The sequence below is a fragment of the Pithys albifrons genome, chromosome 21 (assembly GCF_047495875.1).
Source record: "Pithys albifrons albifrons isolate INPA30051 chromosome 21, PitAlb_v1, whole genome shotgun sequence".
Classification (NCBI taxonomy): domain Eukaryota; kingdom Metazoa; phylum Chordata; class Aves; order Passeriformes; family Thamnophilidae; genus Pithys; species Pithys albifrons.
Window position 1 is genome coordinate 7,301,556 of NC_092478.1, and position 18,337 is coordinate 7,319,892.

Here is an 18,337-nt window from a genome sequence, read left to right on the forward strand (position 1 = left end):
ATGACCCACAGGGCAAGTGAAAGCAGAGCAGTGACACACCGTGTGTGCCAGCAGGGCCCTGCAGGGGGTACCAGACAGTCCCAAAGCTCGTGTTCATGGACAAAATAATGACTCAGATGGAAAACCAGCTGTTCCTGACCCTCTGGGACAACAAACTTGCTACCACAAAGCAGATGAATTATGTCCCTTCATAGCAAAACCTATTAGAAAATTGCTCCCCTATGAGTCTCTTAGGAAATAAATAATTCCAAAGAAGTTTTACTACTCTTTTTGTCTCTTAAAGACACAGTATCAGAGGCAAAGATGAATTTCAAAATAAAGGGCTTGAAACTCTCCTGAGAATTTTCCTTTTGAGAGAACATTGTAAATAAAAAATGAGGTCCAAAAAATCAGTCTGACTGTTCTTGGGAGCAGCATGAATTTGCTTCAGGTCTTCTGTGGAGCTAAATGCTGATCTGTGCAGAGAAAATCAGCCTGGAGTTCACAATAAAAGTATTCTGAATAACTGAATTACTCAAAACACACCCAGGATTTTCACTAAAATGTCTCAACAATGTCATGTTTGCAAGACAAATTAATTCCATCAAAGACTGTTGCTCTTTATAACATGAGCTCATCCTTAAATAAAACATTTGCACAAGAGATGAGACCAACTCCAGATAAAATTTTTTGGAGCCGTTTGAGTTTAAACTTTGGAGGTTCCCCACTCCTCAGAGACAGGTCTGTAACACACTCCTGAAAAGCTTTTATTATCCAGCCAAACCCAAACTGGGCAACTGCAGTGCTTAAGTGACCTGAGAAGTGACATCATTCTACTTGCACTGTAAAAAGATTAAAATAAAAAGAGCAGAACCATGTGAGAAGATGCAACATGATATTATTACATGCAATCTGACAAAAGAGGAAACCAGTCTGTAATCAGCTTATCAATCAGCAAAGCATCAGTCTTGCTTCAGAATATCAAGCAAAGTAGTCATTTTTTCCCAAGAAAACAAACCAGCATTTTCTGAGATTAGGGATCAGAGGATTAGTTGTAAGATTACAGCAAGAAGCACATTTGAGAACTCAACAAGATTAATAACTGATTGGATGATCAAATTAGTGCAGTGCTAAATAATTCCCAATCAAGATCAAATTTAGCACAGGAGAAGATTGTCTTTATTTGAATTTGGGCATTTGAGGATGGCCAAAGGAAGCAGTTTCCATGTGATGAGGTCAGGTAGGAAGGTGGATTTGGGAGCAGGCAGTTTCTGCAGCAGAACTCGGTCACACAAGCAGCTGTTGGCTGCACCTGAGCTCTGGATTCCAGAGGAGAAGTGAGAGATGGAGCACCTGCAGGAGGGTTCCAAACACAACCTGACACCAGCAAGGCTGAAGGACTGAATTTTCAGTAGCCAGGTGAGCCCATTTCTGGGCAGCTGACACAGTGGATACAAGTGTGGATCTGTGTGTGTGAACATCAGGGATTGCTGCAAACCCCTCCTGCAAGTTTGCAGCTGTGCAGGAAAACTTGGGACAAATCCTGCAACACTTCCCAGCTGGAATCTATATCACAGTCTAAACATTCCTCCTGTACAACCTTCTGGTGAGTGTTACCACACCCATTAGGACAAATACATTTCAGCTGGGCGTTCACACTTTCTAGTCAATTGTCTGTGTGAACCACAACAAATAATTGTGTTCATATTCCATTAATTCAATCTCTTTCTAGAGAGCATTAAAAAACTTTGGGCACCAAAGCCCAGCTGCCCAAACATCTCAGACCCAACTGACTGAACATCAAGTTAATTTATTGTCCCACTGCACTGTCAGACACCCCCACCCCGATGCAGAGGTGCCCATTCTGTGGCTACAAACACCCAAACAGGAAGGGCAGGGCTGGCCATTGCTACCAGCTCAGCTTCTGCAGGGCTCATTTCTCACTCTCAATTCTTTGCAGTAACCATGCAAATCAACCTCCCTGCCAAAGCTCCCTCTGCCTGTTCCTGCAGGAAGGGGCAGGAGGAAAAGCCTTTGGATCATGGCCCCAGAGAGGGGAAGAGCTGGGCACAAGCAGAGCCAGGCAGCTCCAGCCTGGGCTCGCTCAGAAACTGCACATTCTTGCTGCATTCTTAAGTTACCTCTGGGCAAGTGCTGAGGGAACATTCTGAGGCTCATCATACCCATATTGACCCAGATGTTGGGCTGTGGCGAGCGCGTGGCCGGCTGCTGGCGCAGGAACAGCAGGTACCGCGGGAACAGCTCCAGCTCCGCCGCGTTCGTCTTGCTGTTCTTGATCACCTGAGACGGGGGCAAAGGGTGAGCATAAAAAGGGGTTTTGGAGTTAAGAAAAGGCCTTTGGAGCTGCAGGCAGTGTCAGAGGCCTAGTAGTTGGTACTTTTTGGTAGGGAGATGTGAACACTGAGAACTTAATTAGTCCTGTGAGAAAAACCAGCAGGCTGGCAAAGCCAAAATGAGAAAAGGAGGTTTGGGGAAGTTTTATCCATGAGAAAGGAATATTGAAGAGATAAATTTCTCATGGGAGAGAGAACATCTGGGCAAAGAGTTGCATCCAATTAGAAGCTGTAATAAGGTTTATAGACACTGTGATACAACCTATAGAACTTGGCTATGGGTGAGATTTGATAATATATATTGTGTAATTTGGAGTTAGAGTGTATCTTTTTATTCTTTCTTCCTTGCCTTTATCTTTTATTTTTTTTCTTCATGAAGTGATTTAATAAACTATCTCCTGTGGGACACCTGTGACCTGTGTCCCCCTCTTTCAGCCATACACCCACAGCAAAGCACAGCTCAGAGCTCCGTGGTGCAAAGGGTGGGGAATGAATCCCAGTGGGAACAGGGAGCAAAGATTGGAATAAATGAACTGGGTTTATTGAGAGGTGAGAAATCTGAACTTCTTGTGGGGTCTTGGGCAAATATTCACAGGAATGACAATTTACTGATTTCTAAGCAATTTTTGGAGCTTATTAGCTGCAGGTTGTCAAAGGCAAACACCTTAGTTAGTGGAGCAGAGCTGTCTGCACCACACCATGGCAAGAACATTTTTCTCATTCCTGAAATATCTGTGAATCTGCAATGAACCTCATTAGTTCCACACAGTGTATACTGCAATACTGAAGTTGCACAGCTGTTGAAAACACTGACAAGTGCTGCATGAGACATTTGTTTTGAACTTTTTGAATTAAAACCTTCATGTTGTAAGAACAGACTAAAATTTACTTTTGGTACATTTTGATATGCTGACAGAAAAAGCTGAAATTACTCCAAAATAAGTTTGGCAGCTTTTCAGTCACCATTTCCACAAAGGTTTTGCTACCTCAATGTGCCCAAACATAGACATGTATAAATGGAGGGAACATTCACTGATTTTGTGACCATGTGAAGCAGAAGAAAGCACTTAATTGGTGAGAAGCAACATAACACACTGAAGTGCCACAGGACTAAACCTCAGTTATAACAAAAACAACAGTGATGACATTTTCTGAGAAGAAAGCACATTAGTTTGGGTATAAAGTGATGTGGCCTTTTCTGGATCATGAAAGGTGTTTGTTTCCATGGAGAATGTGTGGGAGGAGGGAACAGAAGCCAGTGATTTTTCACTGTAAAATAATTGGCAGGACTGGAGCCAACAGAGAGAGTTGTCAACAATGACAGAGCTGATTCCCTCCCACCTGTGACACTGTTTGTTTGTGACAGCAACCACCTCAATTCCACTGCCAGCACCTAAAAACCCCTTCACCTGCTCTCCAAGTGCAGCTCCTACAGGAGACCAAGGGCCACAGCACACACCAGTGGATGCAGCCAAGAGAAATTTAATTTCTGGCACTTTTAGGTGCACACACTCGTGCAGCTCCAGCTCTGAAGTGCTTCTGAGCAGCTGTTCTGACAGAGAACAGGCTCTGCCTCTTTCCTTCCCTGGGCTCACCTATTGCCATCTGCTTTTCAGCTCTTCCCCAAGTCCTGCAGGTTGGGTTTCTATGACACTGACTCTGAAGGAGCAATTGTTACCTTCCCCCACTCCAGGAAATTGCCAGAGACAAGAGGAGGGTTTTCAGAGCTGCAGGTGTCCCAGTTTCCATTTTATAGGATTTGCACACCAGCTGAAAATTGATCTCAGCTTTCCAAGGTGAGTGTTTGGATGCCAAACCTTTTAAACTGATCTCAGGTTGACTTGGGGCTGCTTTAGCAATCACAAGTGGAGCAGCACCCCTGCCCTGCTGCAGGATCTCCTGGGGGTTGTGCTGCAAACCTCCTGCTGAATATCCACAGCTCTCTGTCCATCTGGGAGACCGATTTTTGCCAGCTTGCTCCTCCAGGCTCTACATTCAGACCCTCCAGCTGGGATGTGTAAGAGGTTACCCTGTGCCACTGGCAGGAGCTTGGACAAATGAGGTGGTTTGTATTTTCTCTGGGGTTATGGCAAGTGAAAGTGGCTAAAATCCCAACTTACCGGCCTGGGCAAGGACAGATTTGCTCCATACCAGTGGTAAAGTGCTCTCCAAACTGGTTCTGGTACCATCACATAGTCCTTTCCTTCAACCAGCTGGGGAGATCTCTTTAATCTTCCACCCTCCATTGTTAATGATGCAGCCTATTAAAAAAACAAAAGGGGGGATTTTGTCACATCTCAAGTGGGAAAATTAGTAGACAGCCACAATGATTTTAGTTCAGGGACACAGAACACTCTTTAATTATTAAAAACCTTCTAAGTAGCAATTAGCAAATGCTTTCCAGGCTGAAAGATGGTATTTAAATGTAACAATGATCAACATGCAAGTTTCACTGTTTACTATTTCTCTAAAAGCCTGTCCAGGATAAGATTCATGTCGAGTTTCTCTGCTGTGTCACCTACTCTGACAGCTCTGGATAGAGAAACCCAACTCCTGCTCATTCTTGATGGTGCTGGTCTGTGTTTCATCTTTTATTTGCATCAACCCTGCAAATCTGTCAGTTTTACTCTTTAATTAACGATTTTCTGTTATGAACAGCAATAAACTCATATTCAGGTGGAAGATACCAAAGTGTTTAATTACCAAAATATTTTCCTTTTAACGCTGCAAGTTGTGTTTTCACAGATGCCAATTATAAAGGCAACTTTTTTGTAAGAACATTTTTCTCACAAAACACAAAGCAGCCTTAGAAGTAGGAGACTGTTTTTCCCTCTTAAAATAAAAGCTGAATTTTGTTTTGTGACAAAGAAGGGTCAATTTAGAATTAAGCCACTCTCAGAAAAACCCCAAGACACAACCAGCTGTGACAACAGGAAGCTAAAATACACTTTTTTCCCTGTGTTCCCAAGGCTCCCACTCACCTTCACTGGTTCTTGTGTCACCAGGGGCTGGTTGTCAATGGCTCCTGGTTTCTGAGGGTTCAGCTGGAGCAGAGCATTCCCGTTGGCTCCCAGGAAACACTGGTTGTTGTTGTCTGAGGTGTTGTGCTGCCTGGCAAAGCACACCTCGCTGCCTGGGCTGCCAGGGAAAGGGGTGTCTGGAACAGAGCACAGGGCGAGGAGGAGGAGGGAAAACAGCTCGTGAGTCCATGGCCACAAAGGAAGGAGTTACACACTTGTAAGAGCTACACCCCTGCAGGAGCTACACCCCTGCAGGAGCTACACCCCTGCAGGAGCTACACCCTTGGAGTTAACACTCCTGTAGGACTTACACCCCTGCAGGAGTTACACCCTTGTAGGAATTACACTCCTGTAGGAGCTATACCCTTGTAGGAGTTACACCCCTGCAGGAGTTACACCCCTGTAGCCCCTTTGTTCTGTGCAAGTTTGCAGTCCCTGACACTGCAGAGTGAGAAATGGTTATCCCTCTGCAAAGCAAAGCAGGGGATGGGTGGGCTCCAAACACCCCTTCACACAAACACAGCTCTGGATGAGCAAATGTGGTGGCCATTTGTTCGTGGTCTGGGTGTTTGGATATCAAAATCCTGAAATTCTTCCACATCAAACTGAATACACATGCAATAATGCCTTATTTTACTTTTTATTTCTGCTCCTTCATGCAATAATGCCTTATTGTATTTTTTATTTCTGCTCTCTCATGCAATAATGCCTTGTTTTATTTTTTATTTCTGCTCTTACTCTGATGGAACCTGCTTTGGGCATGCAGAATGCTAAATTTCAATTAAACAAACAAAAAAAAGAACCTTTAAGCTAAAACTTATCTCTCTTCCTGCCCTTCCTTTATTTCCCCCAACCCCTCTCCCCAAAATGATCAGAGTAATTGACCTAATTTAAATTGAATTTATGATTTTAAAATACCAGATGCAACATTCAGATCACTTACAAGGAAATAAATATCTCCAATTCTCACCAGACCTCACTGAAAACCACCCCTAGAATCTCTTCTTTCACAAAGATGGCTTTGGGATCTGCACAAACTCATTCCAATTTCAATCACATGCCCTGTAAAACTACAGATATGCTTTTCCTGATTTTTTTTTTGCTGCTTCTTTCCTCTTTTCAGTGTGTGAGGTCCTGTCATTGCACAGCAGAGTGTAGAGCCAACAAGGCACGAGCTTGAACAACTTACTGTGAGGAGGGGTGGGGGAAATCCACTCAGAAAATAAAGGATAAGACCAAAAAAAACCCTTGACAAGAATTCTGGAAACTAATCATAGCACAACATGAAAACTCCTAATAACCCTCCAAGTCCTGCAACCCAAAAAACTGTGTCATCCCTGTGGCTGGAGGGATCCATGCAGGGTGAAAAGCTGCTCTACATGAAACCTCCAAGGAAATAAGGTGCTTACTGCTGCTGGTGGACTCTGAGGCTTCGGAGGCAGTAGAAATATTATCTGAAAACTTTTCTTCTGGTGCACTGCAGTAATTAAGACCTCCCACTCTGTCTTCTCCCTGCTCTGAGGGATTGGCTGGAGCAGCCAGGAGGGAATTCTTACCTCCACTCAGCACAGATGAAGGCTCTATCACAACAGGGTTTGCATCCTGCAATTGGGAGGCAAGGACAGAAGTGAATTATGAGCCCTGACCAAAGACAGGGCAGTGAGAACAATCACCCAAATTCACCTGGCACATCACAAGCTTTACTGAAAATATCTGCTACATCTACCACTAAAACATCTGCAGAAATAATGAGCCAAAAGTAAAGCAGTGGAATAAACCCTTCTGCACATCAGGAAAATTGGGAAATGCCAGAATTATTTCCTCTATCCAGATACATAAAAATACACCCATTTCAGACAGCTATCATTACAGACTGTAACTATTTGAAGATCTGTTGTTCAATTTTATCTGGTTAAATGAGAACAGCAAGCACAGGAACAACAAAACATTCTTTCCTCAAACCTGCAGCGTTTTCACAGCAATTCTGAGTTAATGGCCTTGTGCCATCATGGAAAGGCTCAGGGATGAAATCCTGTGCACACTGAGCACTTCCACCAGCACAGGGATCAAATTACCTGCTATTTCAGGCATTCAAGGCATCACTTGTCCAATTCATTGGGCACAAAGAATAATTCTCATTACATGGTTAGTTAATGCCCACATTGCAGTTTTCTGAGTACTCTCAGTTATTTGTTTTCATAAATTCAATCAAATACTTGCAGGATTACTTAAGATGATGCAAAACTCCTTTGAGAAGTTTATTTCACTAGTTTAACCTGCAAATGATATTTATCTCCACCTCAATTAAATTTTATTGGATTTAATTTTAGTAGATACACTTTTTTTGTAAAATTCATAGTGATGCTTTAACTTGAACATTTGAGTTGGAGGGTACTAAAGAGCACCAGTAACTGTCAGGTTTTAGGACTCCTTGGATCACCATCAGGTACTGGAATACTCTTCATAGTCCCTCTAAATCAAATGACACCAATTCCCCCCTGATTTGCCCAGGAAACGCACAGTCTGTACTTGTCCAAGCCACAACAAATTTTTATCAAGTCAAAATCATTCTCAAACGGACCACAAGGCTTGAGGGAAGCACTACTGTGAGTGTGTTCTCTTTCAAACAGTGTTTTGAGATGCAGGACTGAGGGAAGAGATGCCACTTTAATGAAATGCCAGTGAGAACCTCACCAGGTAACAACCACTCAGCACAACAATTATTTCCACCAAGAGACAGGAGGTGCTTAATTTCAAGCATTACTGGTTTGCTCCACAATATATTTCCACCAGCACATTCCCAAATATAAGACAGCACTTATTCAGTGTAGATTATTACTCTTATTATTATTATTATACTTACATATTTGACATATTCTTTCCACTGGTGCCACCAGGGCATAGCAATGAGGAACCAGTTGTGCCCTGGCTGGAGGCCATACCTGCTTTCTCTTTCTAACCAGCCTCTGCACACAGAGAACAGGAATTAGGAGCTGAAATAGGGGGGTTTGAGAAGAATAAAAGGTGATTCTGAGCAAAGAGACCCACCTGATGATCTGCCCCTCCTCCTCGGGGGTGGCAGGTCGCAGTCCCAGCACGATGTGACAAACCTGCAGAGGGAAGGGCAGCCTTGTCAGGGGCCACACACAGCAGCAAACACCAGCTCCAGGGGCAATTAACAGCAGCCTTTTTAATTAGGCAGCAAGATGAACTAAAATGGAACAAATCACTACTACTAAAGAAGCATTTTCAGCTCTGAGATCCACAACCTGTTCCTGCCGTGAAGACAAAGACACTGAGAACGTCAAATGCCCCAAGAGGTGAACAGTTTTCAGTATTTAATGGAGTTTAATTATATAGCTAATCATTATTATATTTACTACAGTTTATATAGTTCCTTTTCTATTAGATGTTACATTTTATAGTTTTTAATTATTATTATTGTATTATTATTAGTTCATTTCCATAGTTTTCCTTATTTTCAGGTGTGAAGGCCACGCTGTGGGAGGTCCCAGGACTGACATGGATCAGAAACACAAGTAAAGGTGTCTGATTTCTGCAGAAAGGGAAAGAGGAATTGGGAGAACAGAAGCTGTGGAAGAGGATAAACTAAAGGTGAAAAAAGGGGAAAGATGGGAGAAGTGGGTACATCTGGGAGTGAAAGGGAAACAGGCACATGGAGAAATGTCACACTAAAAACACTCTCAAAGGGTAGAACATCCTCTGCATGTCTGGGGCTGGTTTTCTTTCTTTTCTCTCACTTTTGAACCAAACACAGAAGAAAAAGCACCATCTCCTGGGCAGCTGCCTGAGCTGGGGGGGGGAGGTTATTCCCAGGACAAGACAGTCCCAGTTCTGCTACTCATACCATGATTTACAGTCTTATGTCTCTTTTGAGGCCATCAATTTGCATCTCAGCTGGAGATTTCTAATGGTAAAATATCTTATTTCAATATCTGTTGCAGTGAGGGAGACCATTCCACAGCCTGAATGAAACAAAGGTCATGAGCTGGGGGGAAGCAACAGATTTCCAGCACCCACACCAGGGCTCTGGTGTTTTCTTCTGAATTCCTGGAACACTGAGCTAACAGGAGAGCCTCCAGATAAACCAAACCCTCTGCAAACAAAGCAAGTTGTTGACAGGCTTTCCAAGATGCTGAATTTTGAGCTCTTGTCTGCAGATGAGGCACAGATCAAATGCCCAGACAAATCAATGCTCTGCCCTGTGCCTCACATGAGAAAGCTATCAAAAAAATAAGAATTAGAATTAAAACCTAAAATCAAAATACAGCAACTGTGCCAGGGGAAAAAATATGTTGTAAATGAGGCTTGCAGTGAGCAATTGTAGCAGTGGTGGTTTGTAATCAGCACTAGGACAGATTTATTACAGGTTCATTCATTCTTTGTCAATATTGCAGAGATATTTGTTGGTTCATCAATATTAAGTTATGATGGGATATTTCATGCTAGACAGGCCAAAAATAAAGGCAGCCCTTCTTGAGGAGACTGCAATGTAAGCAAAACCTGATGCAATCAGAGAGAAAAAGAATCTGAAGAACTCTCTGGTGTTATTCTTTCCAGCTGTGGCCTCAGAATACTCTCAAAATGCCCTAAAGTTCTGGGAAAAGTGTCATTCAAAATACAATTTATAAAGCAGTGATGGGTCACAAACAGGAGAGTCAGCACGTGCTATTCAGGCAGCTTTTCACAATTACTTTATTTTTTAAAAAACCCCACACAGCTTCTCTCTTGCTTAAATATTTTTCTGCTCCAGTCTGACCCTGTCACTGGTTAAGCTTCACTGGGAAGATGAAAATAGAGCCCACTGGTTCTCCTTGGAAAAACTGAGATGGTCAGAGGGGGCTGGAGATGAACACTACAGTAAATAATAATATTAGTAATCCTCAACTCCAAGTATCAACCTCTATGGAAAACAGGAAAGGAACAAACTGCAGTGCAAGAAAATACTCTGAGTTTCTTTTCCTGCACCAAGTGAGCCAGAGCTCAAATATGGCTTTTAAGGATTTACAGAAATCCAATTCAAGCTCAATTAAAACCGAATTCAGCACACCCTTAATCCTCAGCTGCTGCAAGAGAGCAGTGATAGGGTATCACAGCTTTCAAGGGCTGCTGCATCAAAGAAGCAATGAGAGGTACCCCAGAGGGCCTGAACAGAACATGCAGAGGGAAACTGGTTGTAAAATATAAAGGGGAAGAGTCAGAGCTTTTTCCCATTCCCTGTGTCACTTTTCTGGCAAAGATTTGCCCTAAACTCCCTCGAAGATCAAACACAGCCTTTGTCTAATGGAAAACACACCTGCTGAGACACTTGGAATTTCGTTTTCTAAACAGAACACCAGGTTCACTTTAACAAACTGTGCTTTGGGCATCTCCATCCACAGAAAGGAACAACAACCAAGCAGAGAATCATCTGTCAAGGGAACTCTCAGGGCTGCAAAGCCACATCCCTTCCTGCACGAGCCCAAACGTGAGCAATGACACAAGTGCTGAGGCTGCACTTTGTGGCCAGGCAAAGAGCTCAGGGGTTAATTAATTACCATGAATTTCGAGATGAAATTTCCTGTAAACATACCTGAAAAAGCAGATTTAAAAACTCATTGGCAAGTGCACTCTTCACACTCCAGATCTGGTAGTCCTCCAGAGTCAGGTGTCCGAGCTTAAAGGGAAAAGGAGGGAATGGGAAGGAAAAACCATCAAACCACTAACCAAGTTCTGGTAAAATGCTCATTAAATGCCTCACACAAGGCATGACAAAGCCAGTGCTTTGATCAAAAGTAGCATCTACCACTTGGATAATAAAACTTGATCCAATGGAAGAAGAAAAACCCAGTTTTAGCAAAACACACAGAGCCAAGAGAACCAAAAAGCTTTGGGAGGAGAGGAAGGACTATGCTCAGTGTGCAACCTCTGCTCCTTCACTCAGCTTTAAAATTCAGATCCCCACCATCTCCATCTCCCTTTGTGGGTTGGGAAGAACCAGTTTGGATCACCGAGTCCTTATGATCTCACCCAACAACCCCAGTCCCACTAATTCTGAGTCCCTGCCAAGCCCCAGCAGGGCAACACTGTCCAGCACCACTCCTGATTTCCAGTGACTCAGGGCTGGGATCAGTCTGGGGTTTCATATGGGAATAGAATTCCTGGCCAATTTTACAGCAGTGGCAGTTGCTCTGCCTCCTCTTCCAGCCCATTTTCTCCAGGGTTCACACAGGTCAAAGCCAACACACGAAAAGAGGTTAAATAATTTATGTAATTACTGCACCATCAGCTCTTTCCAGCACTACATTGATGATGCAACTATGGAAGATATTCTGAAGACCTAAGTCATTTTTTTAACTCTTGGTGGAATCAAGACTGCTGTACCCTTGTTTATAAACTACCCCTTTTTTTAAAAAGCAAACAAAGGATGAAAGAGAAGTCACATTTCCCACAGCTTTGGCAATTAAAGAATTGCAATAAAATATCTGCCCACCACTTTGTTGGAGAACAAGGAGGCAAAACAACAATTCAAACCAGTAATTAAGCATTTCTAGGCATTTTTTATAGTTTTTCATAAATTATTTATTGTTTCCAGACACTATTCCCAATTAGTGAAGCAAAGGATGAAATAATGGAAACAACTTCCCTTCTGTTGTTGGAGGGTGATAACTCCAACTCTCCTCTCCTCAAAAAGCAAGAACATAATTCCAGATTTACACCCAGCTCACTGTAAAGCACAATATAAACTACAAAGGCTTTGTGTTTTATGTCATGACAGTCACGACAGACCCCTCCATGGTTTCACAGAGGCACATCTCAGCACAGGAGGATAATGTGTCTTTTTACAGCATAAAATACAAGATAAACTTCTACACTGTCTTTTTCCTAAGGTCATTTTCAACATGAAGCACAAGAACAAAAGCATCAGAGTTACAGCTGGTGGTAGTTCTGCACAGCAAAGCTTTGCAAACAGTACAGGCTTTACATTCATTTCACCTGGTTATGCATTTCTGGGTGAGTTTCATACATAAAAATGGCTTATAAAATTCAAACCTTTCACAGAACAATGTGCTATAAATTTTAAGGGAAAAGTGACATTTCTTGAGATTCTTTTACAGACATATCTGCTCTAAATGAAGCACAAGGTTTTACTTTCTTATAAATCAACTGAAGACACTGGGGCATAAAAATGACAAGAAAAGAACAGCGAATCCCTACCTTTGTGTTGTCATGGGTATGCAAAATATCTTCTACAATTTCATCCAAACCCATGTCCAGCTCCTTAAACAAAAGGATTAGAAACCAGAGTTAAAGTCTCCCAGCACTCTCTGGAGCTGAGTGTGATCAGAATGAAAACACAACTGCAGGAGATGTTGATGATAACCATGTAACTCAGAACTGAGGGCTTCCAGAGAGCTCTGCTTTCATACCTAAGCCTTCCTTACATGAAAGAACATTTGTAATAATCCAATCCCTCTGCTTTGGGCAGGTCAAAGCCAAGCAAGGCAGCTGAGACCATGGATGAGGGAGCTCAGGAAGCCTGGAATTCCCTGCTCCCTGTTCAAACCACATGCACACTCCACCTTTGGAAGGATGACTTTAGGAACAGAAGGCAGTGAGGGCCCAGCTCCAACTCACAGGGATTCTGTCTGTCCGATTATCCTTCCACACCTCCAGCAGTGCCACCACCATGTCCTTCAGCTCAGCGCGGGACAGAACCCCGTCCCTGTCCACGTCGAACACCTTGAAGCAAACTGAGAAAAAGGCAATGACTCCTCTGTTAGAACCCCTCCCAGACTCTCTTTTTTCACCTCTTGCAGCACTTTGAGTGCACAGAGTCCCAAAAGATGATTTAGTGCTGGCAGGACCCAAGTGTGGAGGGCAGGAAATGGAGCAGCTGTGCCAAATAAACTGAAATGGAGATTCCTGCCCCCTCTGCTGTGTTTGCTGCTGTCACACAGCAGGGGCCAGATGTGCATCCAGAACTTTCCAGGCACTGGTGGCTGTGGAGTTGCAGCAATATGGCTTTGGGAAAGGAGGGAACAGAAGTGTTTCAAGACACAAGGACCTTGCAGGGAGCCAGCTGAGGACTGGGCAGTGGGAAGCCCCAACATGTCATTTACCACAAGACAATCAAATAGGACATTTGGTTTATATTATATATAATAAGCAGTTAAGTGTTTGCATTTTCTACACTGAGAAACAAACTTCTGCATCATAATGCACAACACTGCAAAAGAACTTCTGAAATGTATTTTTTCCCAGTTTGATAATTTATGTGAAACTACTGGTAAGTTATAAAATACCCAGATTAGGTTTATTCATCCTTTATAAAAGGAAACCTTGGTATTTAAAATTCCTCTAATTTTTTAACTTTAAAGTCTGTCACCTTTCCCAGGCACACATTTGTTCAGTGGAGAAAAAAAACCCTTAAAATGCAAAACCAACCAAACCTCATTGCTCAAACTGAAAAACCCCTCTAAAATTAACAGTTAACATTTTCCATACTTACACTTCTGTCTTTCTGCCAAGGGTCCCCTGCAGCATGCTGAGAGCCCACAGGAAATTTCTTTAAAGTCTATGTGATTGTCTCGGTTTTCATCAAAAGCATTAAACAAACCTGCAAAGCACAAAAGCATCTCCTGTTACAGCCCCTGCCAGTCCCACCCAGCACTTCAGGAGGGGCTGATGGGGAACACTGGCAAGGAGAAGTACAAACACTGATCATTTATTCTTATTAAGTGCAGTAAAGGTAATTAGGCAGGACTAAGAGCATCTGAAGGTGAATTAGATGGCTGGTGTATGGCTGGTCAGGCCAGGGGTGGGGAGGGATGTGGGAATTCTGAAGGTGCTCACACCCTCCCTGTAAGGACTGACTTAGAGGGAGCACCTGAACCAGTGTGGTCAGGACAGGCCTTGCCCCAGACAGTCTCAGATCCAAATGCCTTGACTTTTCCAATGTGCCTGGCAGAAATTCCTACAGATATCACTGAATTTCACAGCAAATTTGCCCTCAGGAGCTTTAATTACCAGCCTTCAAAGGATTTATCAATTCCATTCCTTCAGCATTTACAACCTTTTTTATCCCACACTTGACAATGACTCCACACAAGCCATGGAATGACCAGAAACCTCTCCAGCCTCCCCACAGCAGCTGTGTAAATTTATATCACTGAGCACACTCACGAACCAAAGGATGTGGGGATACATCCCCCTATGGAACTGGACATAAATTCTGATTTCTTAAGTTTGAATCCACTGCAGATGAGTTTTCCAATTGCCAATAAAGCCAAGCATTTGGTGATAAAAAACTGCCACTCCAGGACTGCAGACAAAAAGCTGTGTGCCAGTGGAGTGCTCCTGAGTGTCCTGATGTGGTGCAGCACGTGGCAATTCCACAGCTGCAGCTTCCAGTTCTTACCAGAGTAGCTTCAACTGGACAGACCAGTTGGGTTGTTAACATAAATAACAACATAGAAATCTCCTGACTGAGTGTCCTGAGTTAACTCTTCCTCAACTTACACTGCCAGGGAAGTGTGTTTCATTGGCTGCATGATACAACATCTGACTTGGATGTCTTATTTAAATAATTTATTTTATTAATTTATTAATTGCCATTGAATACACAAAACTCACGTTTTGCAGTTTAAAAATGATCTATTTTCTCTCACTCGGGGACAGCAGTTTGCCATTACAGAATCTTAAGGAAGCCATAGAAAAATTTTAAGCAACTAGAGGGCAACTTATCCATAAATATCATAGAATCAATAGGGTTGGAAAAGGCCTCCGAGATCATCAAGTCCAACCCTTGGCCCAACTCCAGTCCCTTTACCAGATCATGGCACTCAGTGCCACGGCCAAGCTCACCTTAAAAACCTCCAGGGATGGGGAATCCACCCCCTCTCTGGGCAGCCCATTCCAATGCCTGAGCACTCTCTCTGCAAAGAATTGTTTTCTGCTCTCCAACCTCAATTTCCCCTGGCAGAGCTCGAGCCCATCGTGCCCCCTTGTCCTATTGCTGAGTGCCTGGGAGAAGAGACCAACCCCCACCTGGCCAGAACTTCCCTTCAGGGAGTTACAGACTGACAACTCACGAATGAAACACACCGAAGCATCACTTCCCTCATCCATAACTCCAGATTTCCCAACACAGAGATATTTCTCAGGCCCCTTTTCCCATTTGCAAACACTCCCAACCAGTGGAATGATGGAGTCACTGAAGCCTCAGAGACACTTCAGAACAGCCCCACTTTTGCAGTGTGTCTGTGCCCTGAGCAGCAGCAGCAGCAGCAGCAGCAGGTCCCATTCCATACCTTCACTCAGGGAGGGATGGATTGGAGGGGACACCAAGGGCGCAAACGTCTCCAGGTCGAAGCGGCCGGTCCTCGACTGCGCCTTCAGCAGCCAGTAGCGCTTCTCCAGGTCGATGATGTCGGACTCCTCCACTGCATAAATCAACAAGGAGGACACCAATGTTACCTTCTCCACCTCCAGAATCTCCTGCCCTATTCCCCACCAAGGAGTGCAACACCAGGAACACCAGCACAAGTGTTCAGAGATCCAGAAATGACCTTATCCTGCTGCTAAAGGCTCCTGCAGCCTCTTTGTTTTCACCTATTTCTCTCCTTGATGAATTTATATGTACAATATCTTACCCAGTATTTAAATCCCCCCCAAAGATGTAAAGTAGCATTTAAAGAAAAAAATTAAAGTCTTTTTATGGAAAAAAATAAGGTAGTGCTTGGCTGCTCTTGAAAAATTCCCACTGAGATTTTTAGCCCTCTGACACAGTAACAAGGCAACGTTTTCATGTGGCATTTAAACTCTGCATCTCAGCATTATTTTTTCCCAAATACAAAGTCTGTTTCACATTATTATTTATACTATAGAAACATTTAGAATGCCATTCAACATTAGGGAGTGATGACACAAACCTGCAAGACGCTTCATGCAGAGGAACTTACAAGGGAACTTAAAGAAAGGGGGGAAAAAACCAAACTCCAAAATCAACAAGCAAAACAAGGTGCTCAACAAGGGTGGCTAAAAATAGCCAGAGGAAGAAGAACTTGTGCTTTCTTTCAAAACATTGTATACAAATGCTGGTCTCCTCATGCTTGATCCTTGAAATTAAATATATATCTAACAAGATTAAGTTTCTGCTCAACAATACTTTTAACCTTTTTACATATGCAAGTGTGTCACAACACTGCTTTAGGTCAGTGCAAATTAATTGGTGCTCCAATAGATCTGTAATGACAAAGCTGTCTATATTAAGAACCACTACATGTGATCTCATTCCCAGATGGTTCTGAGCCTTTAAATCCACGCCAGCTTTCTAATAGGTTTAACTTGAGCTATTTGGCCTGGTTTAGTCCGAGAAACAATAATAATCCTGTAAGGCTTAAGAGCAGAAGGGCCCTCCCCTAAAAAGTGATGCGTCCAATTGAAATTTTATTGATTTCTTACCCTGTTTCTGTCATTAGGAATAGTAATTGACTTAGAATAGTAACTCAGGTAACCTGCAATGGCATGGACTAGTTGTAACACCCAGCATATCACATGGTGCATCAACACACACACAACACCTCACCCTCAGCAGCAGAAAGGTTGGAAAAATCTGAGTGAAACATTAAGTGGAGTTGGATTGGAAGAGGTTTGCATCTTCCTGTAAGGTACTTTGAGCTGGAAAAGTGATATCAGGGCAAACATGTCCCTTGTCCTCTGTGCAGTCACAGCTGGACCCTGGTGAACAGGGCTGGGAACCCAACCCCATCCCTGCCTCTGCCAGGGCATCACCTCCAGCTACTGCACCTTTCCACGGTGACACAGGAGCTGATCCTTTGTCCTCTCCCCTTCCTTCCTACATGGATCAATTCCCTGGTCTGGTTTACCATCTCCTGGCCCTTGGCTGTGTTGTAATCACAAAGTCATTGGGGTTGGAAGGGACCTTTAAAGGTCACCCACTCCAACCTCCTGCAGGAACATCTTCCAGTGGATCAGGATTCCCAGAGCTCCATTCAAGCTGGCCTTGAATCTTTCCAGGGATGAGGCATCCACCACCTCCATGGGCAACCTCATCCCCCAAAATTTCTCCCTCTTAGTTTAAATTCATCATCCCATATCTTATCACTACAGGCCCTACCAAAAGTCTGTCCCCAACACATATGGAAGCAGTAATTTAAATAAATGAAGGGACATTATTCTACTAGAAATCAAGATAAATAGTTATTTCTTTGAAGATCAGCATATGGAAATATCACAGTCCTGGTATCAGCTCATGATCCCAAGCAGGACAGTCAGGTGATTGAGAACTGGCACATTCCAAGAAATACAGGGAAATACAGAAGGGCATCCCAGGGATGTCTCCATCATCATGCCTGGATGGTTTAACAACATACCTGCCCCTCAACAGTCAGAATATCAACACAGGGGAGAGAATCTACCAAATAAAATCCTTCCCTCAATCTTGCCACCTCTCCAAGTGTCAGGGGGTACATCAGGGACAGGAGGGCTCACCAGGAGTGCCACCAGGAGTGAGGAGGATCCGAGAGCTCTCTCAGTGCCCAAACACTGCCCAGAGAGGGTAGGGCTGTGCTGGCACCTTTGGGGTGGCACATCCCACCCCTGCCCTCATCAGCACACACAACAGCATGATTGGGCTCTCTTGTGGATGAGCATGTGAATCACTTTGTTCCCTTTAAACCTACCTTGGAACAAGGAGGAATAACAAATGGGGGAGTGTCACTTCATTCCTGCAGTGATGCAACACCAAGAACATTCAAGAACCTCAGGGATGCTCAGATTGTCCTCAGTGAAGGTAAATCTGCAGAACCTGCTTCCCCTGGCAGGTGCAGTATTTATCTTTGGTAATTAAGAACTGAAATATTGTTCTATTTTGCCAGAGAACCCTCCTCAAATATCTACAGTAGAAGCCATTTGTATTCTAGTTTTTTAATTGCACATCACAGATGTTTCTACAGCAGT

General features: G+C 43.4%; 1 protein-coding gene across 4 annotated transcripts in view; it reads right to left on the reverse strand.

Annotated features, from left to right (window-relative positions):
* The window catches only part of USP32 (ubiquitin specific peptidase 32), a 79,475-nt gene that overhangs the window by 16,127 nt on the left and 45,011 nt on the right, over window positions 1–18,337 (reverse strand). For 2 of the 4 annotated variants that reach the window (XM_071574946.1, XM_071574944.1), the window contains 11 exons: window positions 15,667–15,798; window positions 13,866–13,973; window positions 12,992–13,107; window positions 12,572–12,634; window positions 10,947–11,030; window positions 8,402–8,463; window positions 8,217–8,319; window positions 6,763–6,955; window positions 5,315–5,490; window positions 4,454–4,594; window positions 2,121–2,280 (listed from right to left, as the gene is read on the reverse strand). In XM_071574946.1, the coding sequence (XP_071431047.1) occupies window positions 2,121–2,280; window positions 4,454–4,594; window positions 5,315–5,490; window positions 6,763–6,955; window positions 8,217–8,319; window positions 8,402–8,463; window positions 10,947–11,030; window positions 12,572–12,634; window positions 12,992–13,107; window positions 13,866–13,973; window positions 15,667–15,798 (1,338 nt within the window). The remainder of the gene's footprint in view (window positions 1–2,120; window positions 2,281–4,453; window positions 4,595–5,314; window positions 5,491–6,762; window positions 6,956–8,216; window positions 8,320–8,401; window positions 8,464–10,946; window positions 11,031–12,571; window positions 12,635–12,991; window positions 13,108–13,865; window positions 13,974–15,666; window positions 15,799–18,337) is intronic. The other 2 variants (XM_071574947.1, XM_071574945.1) reach the window with 2 other exon arrangements.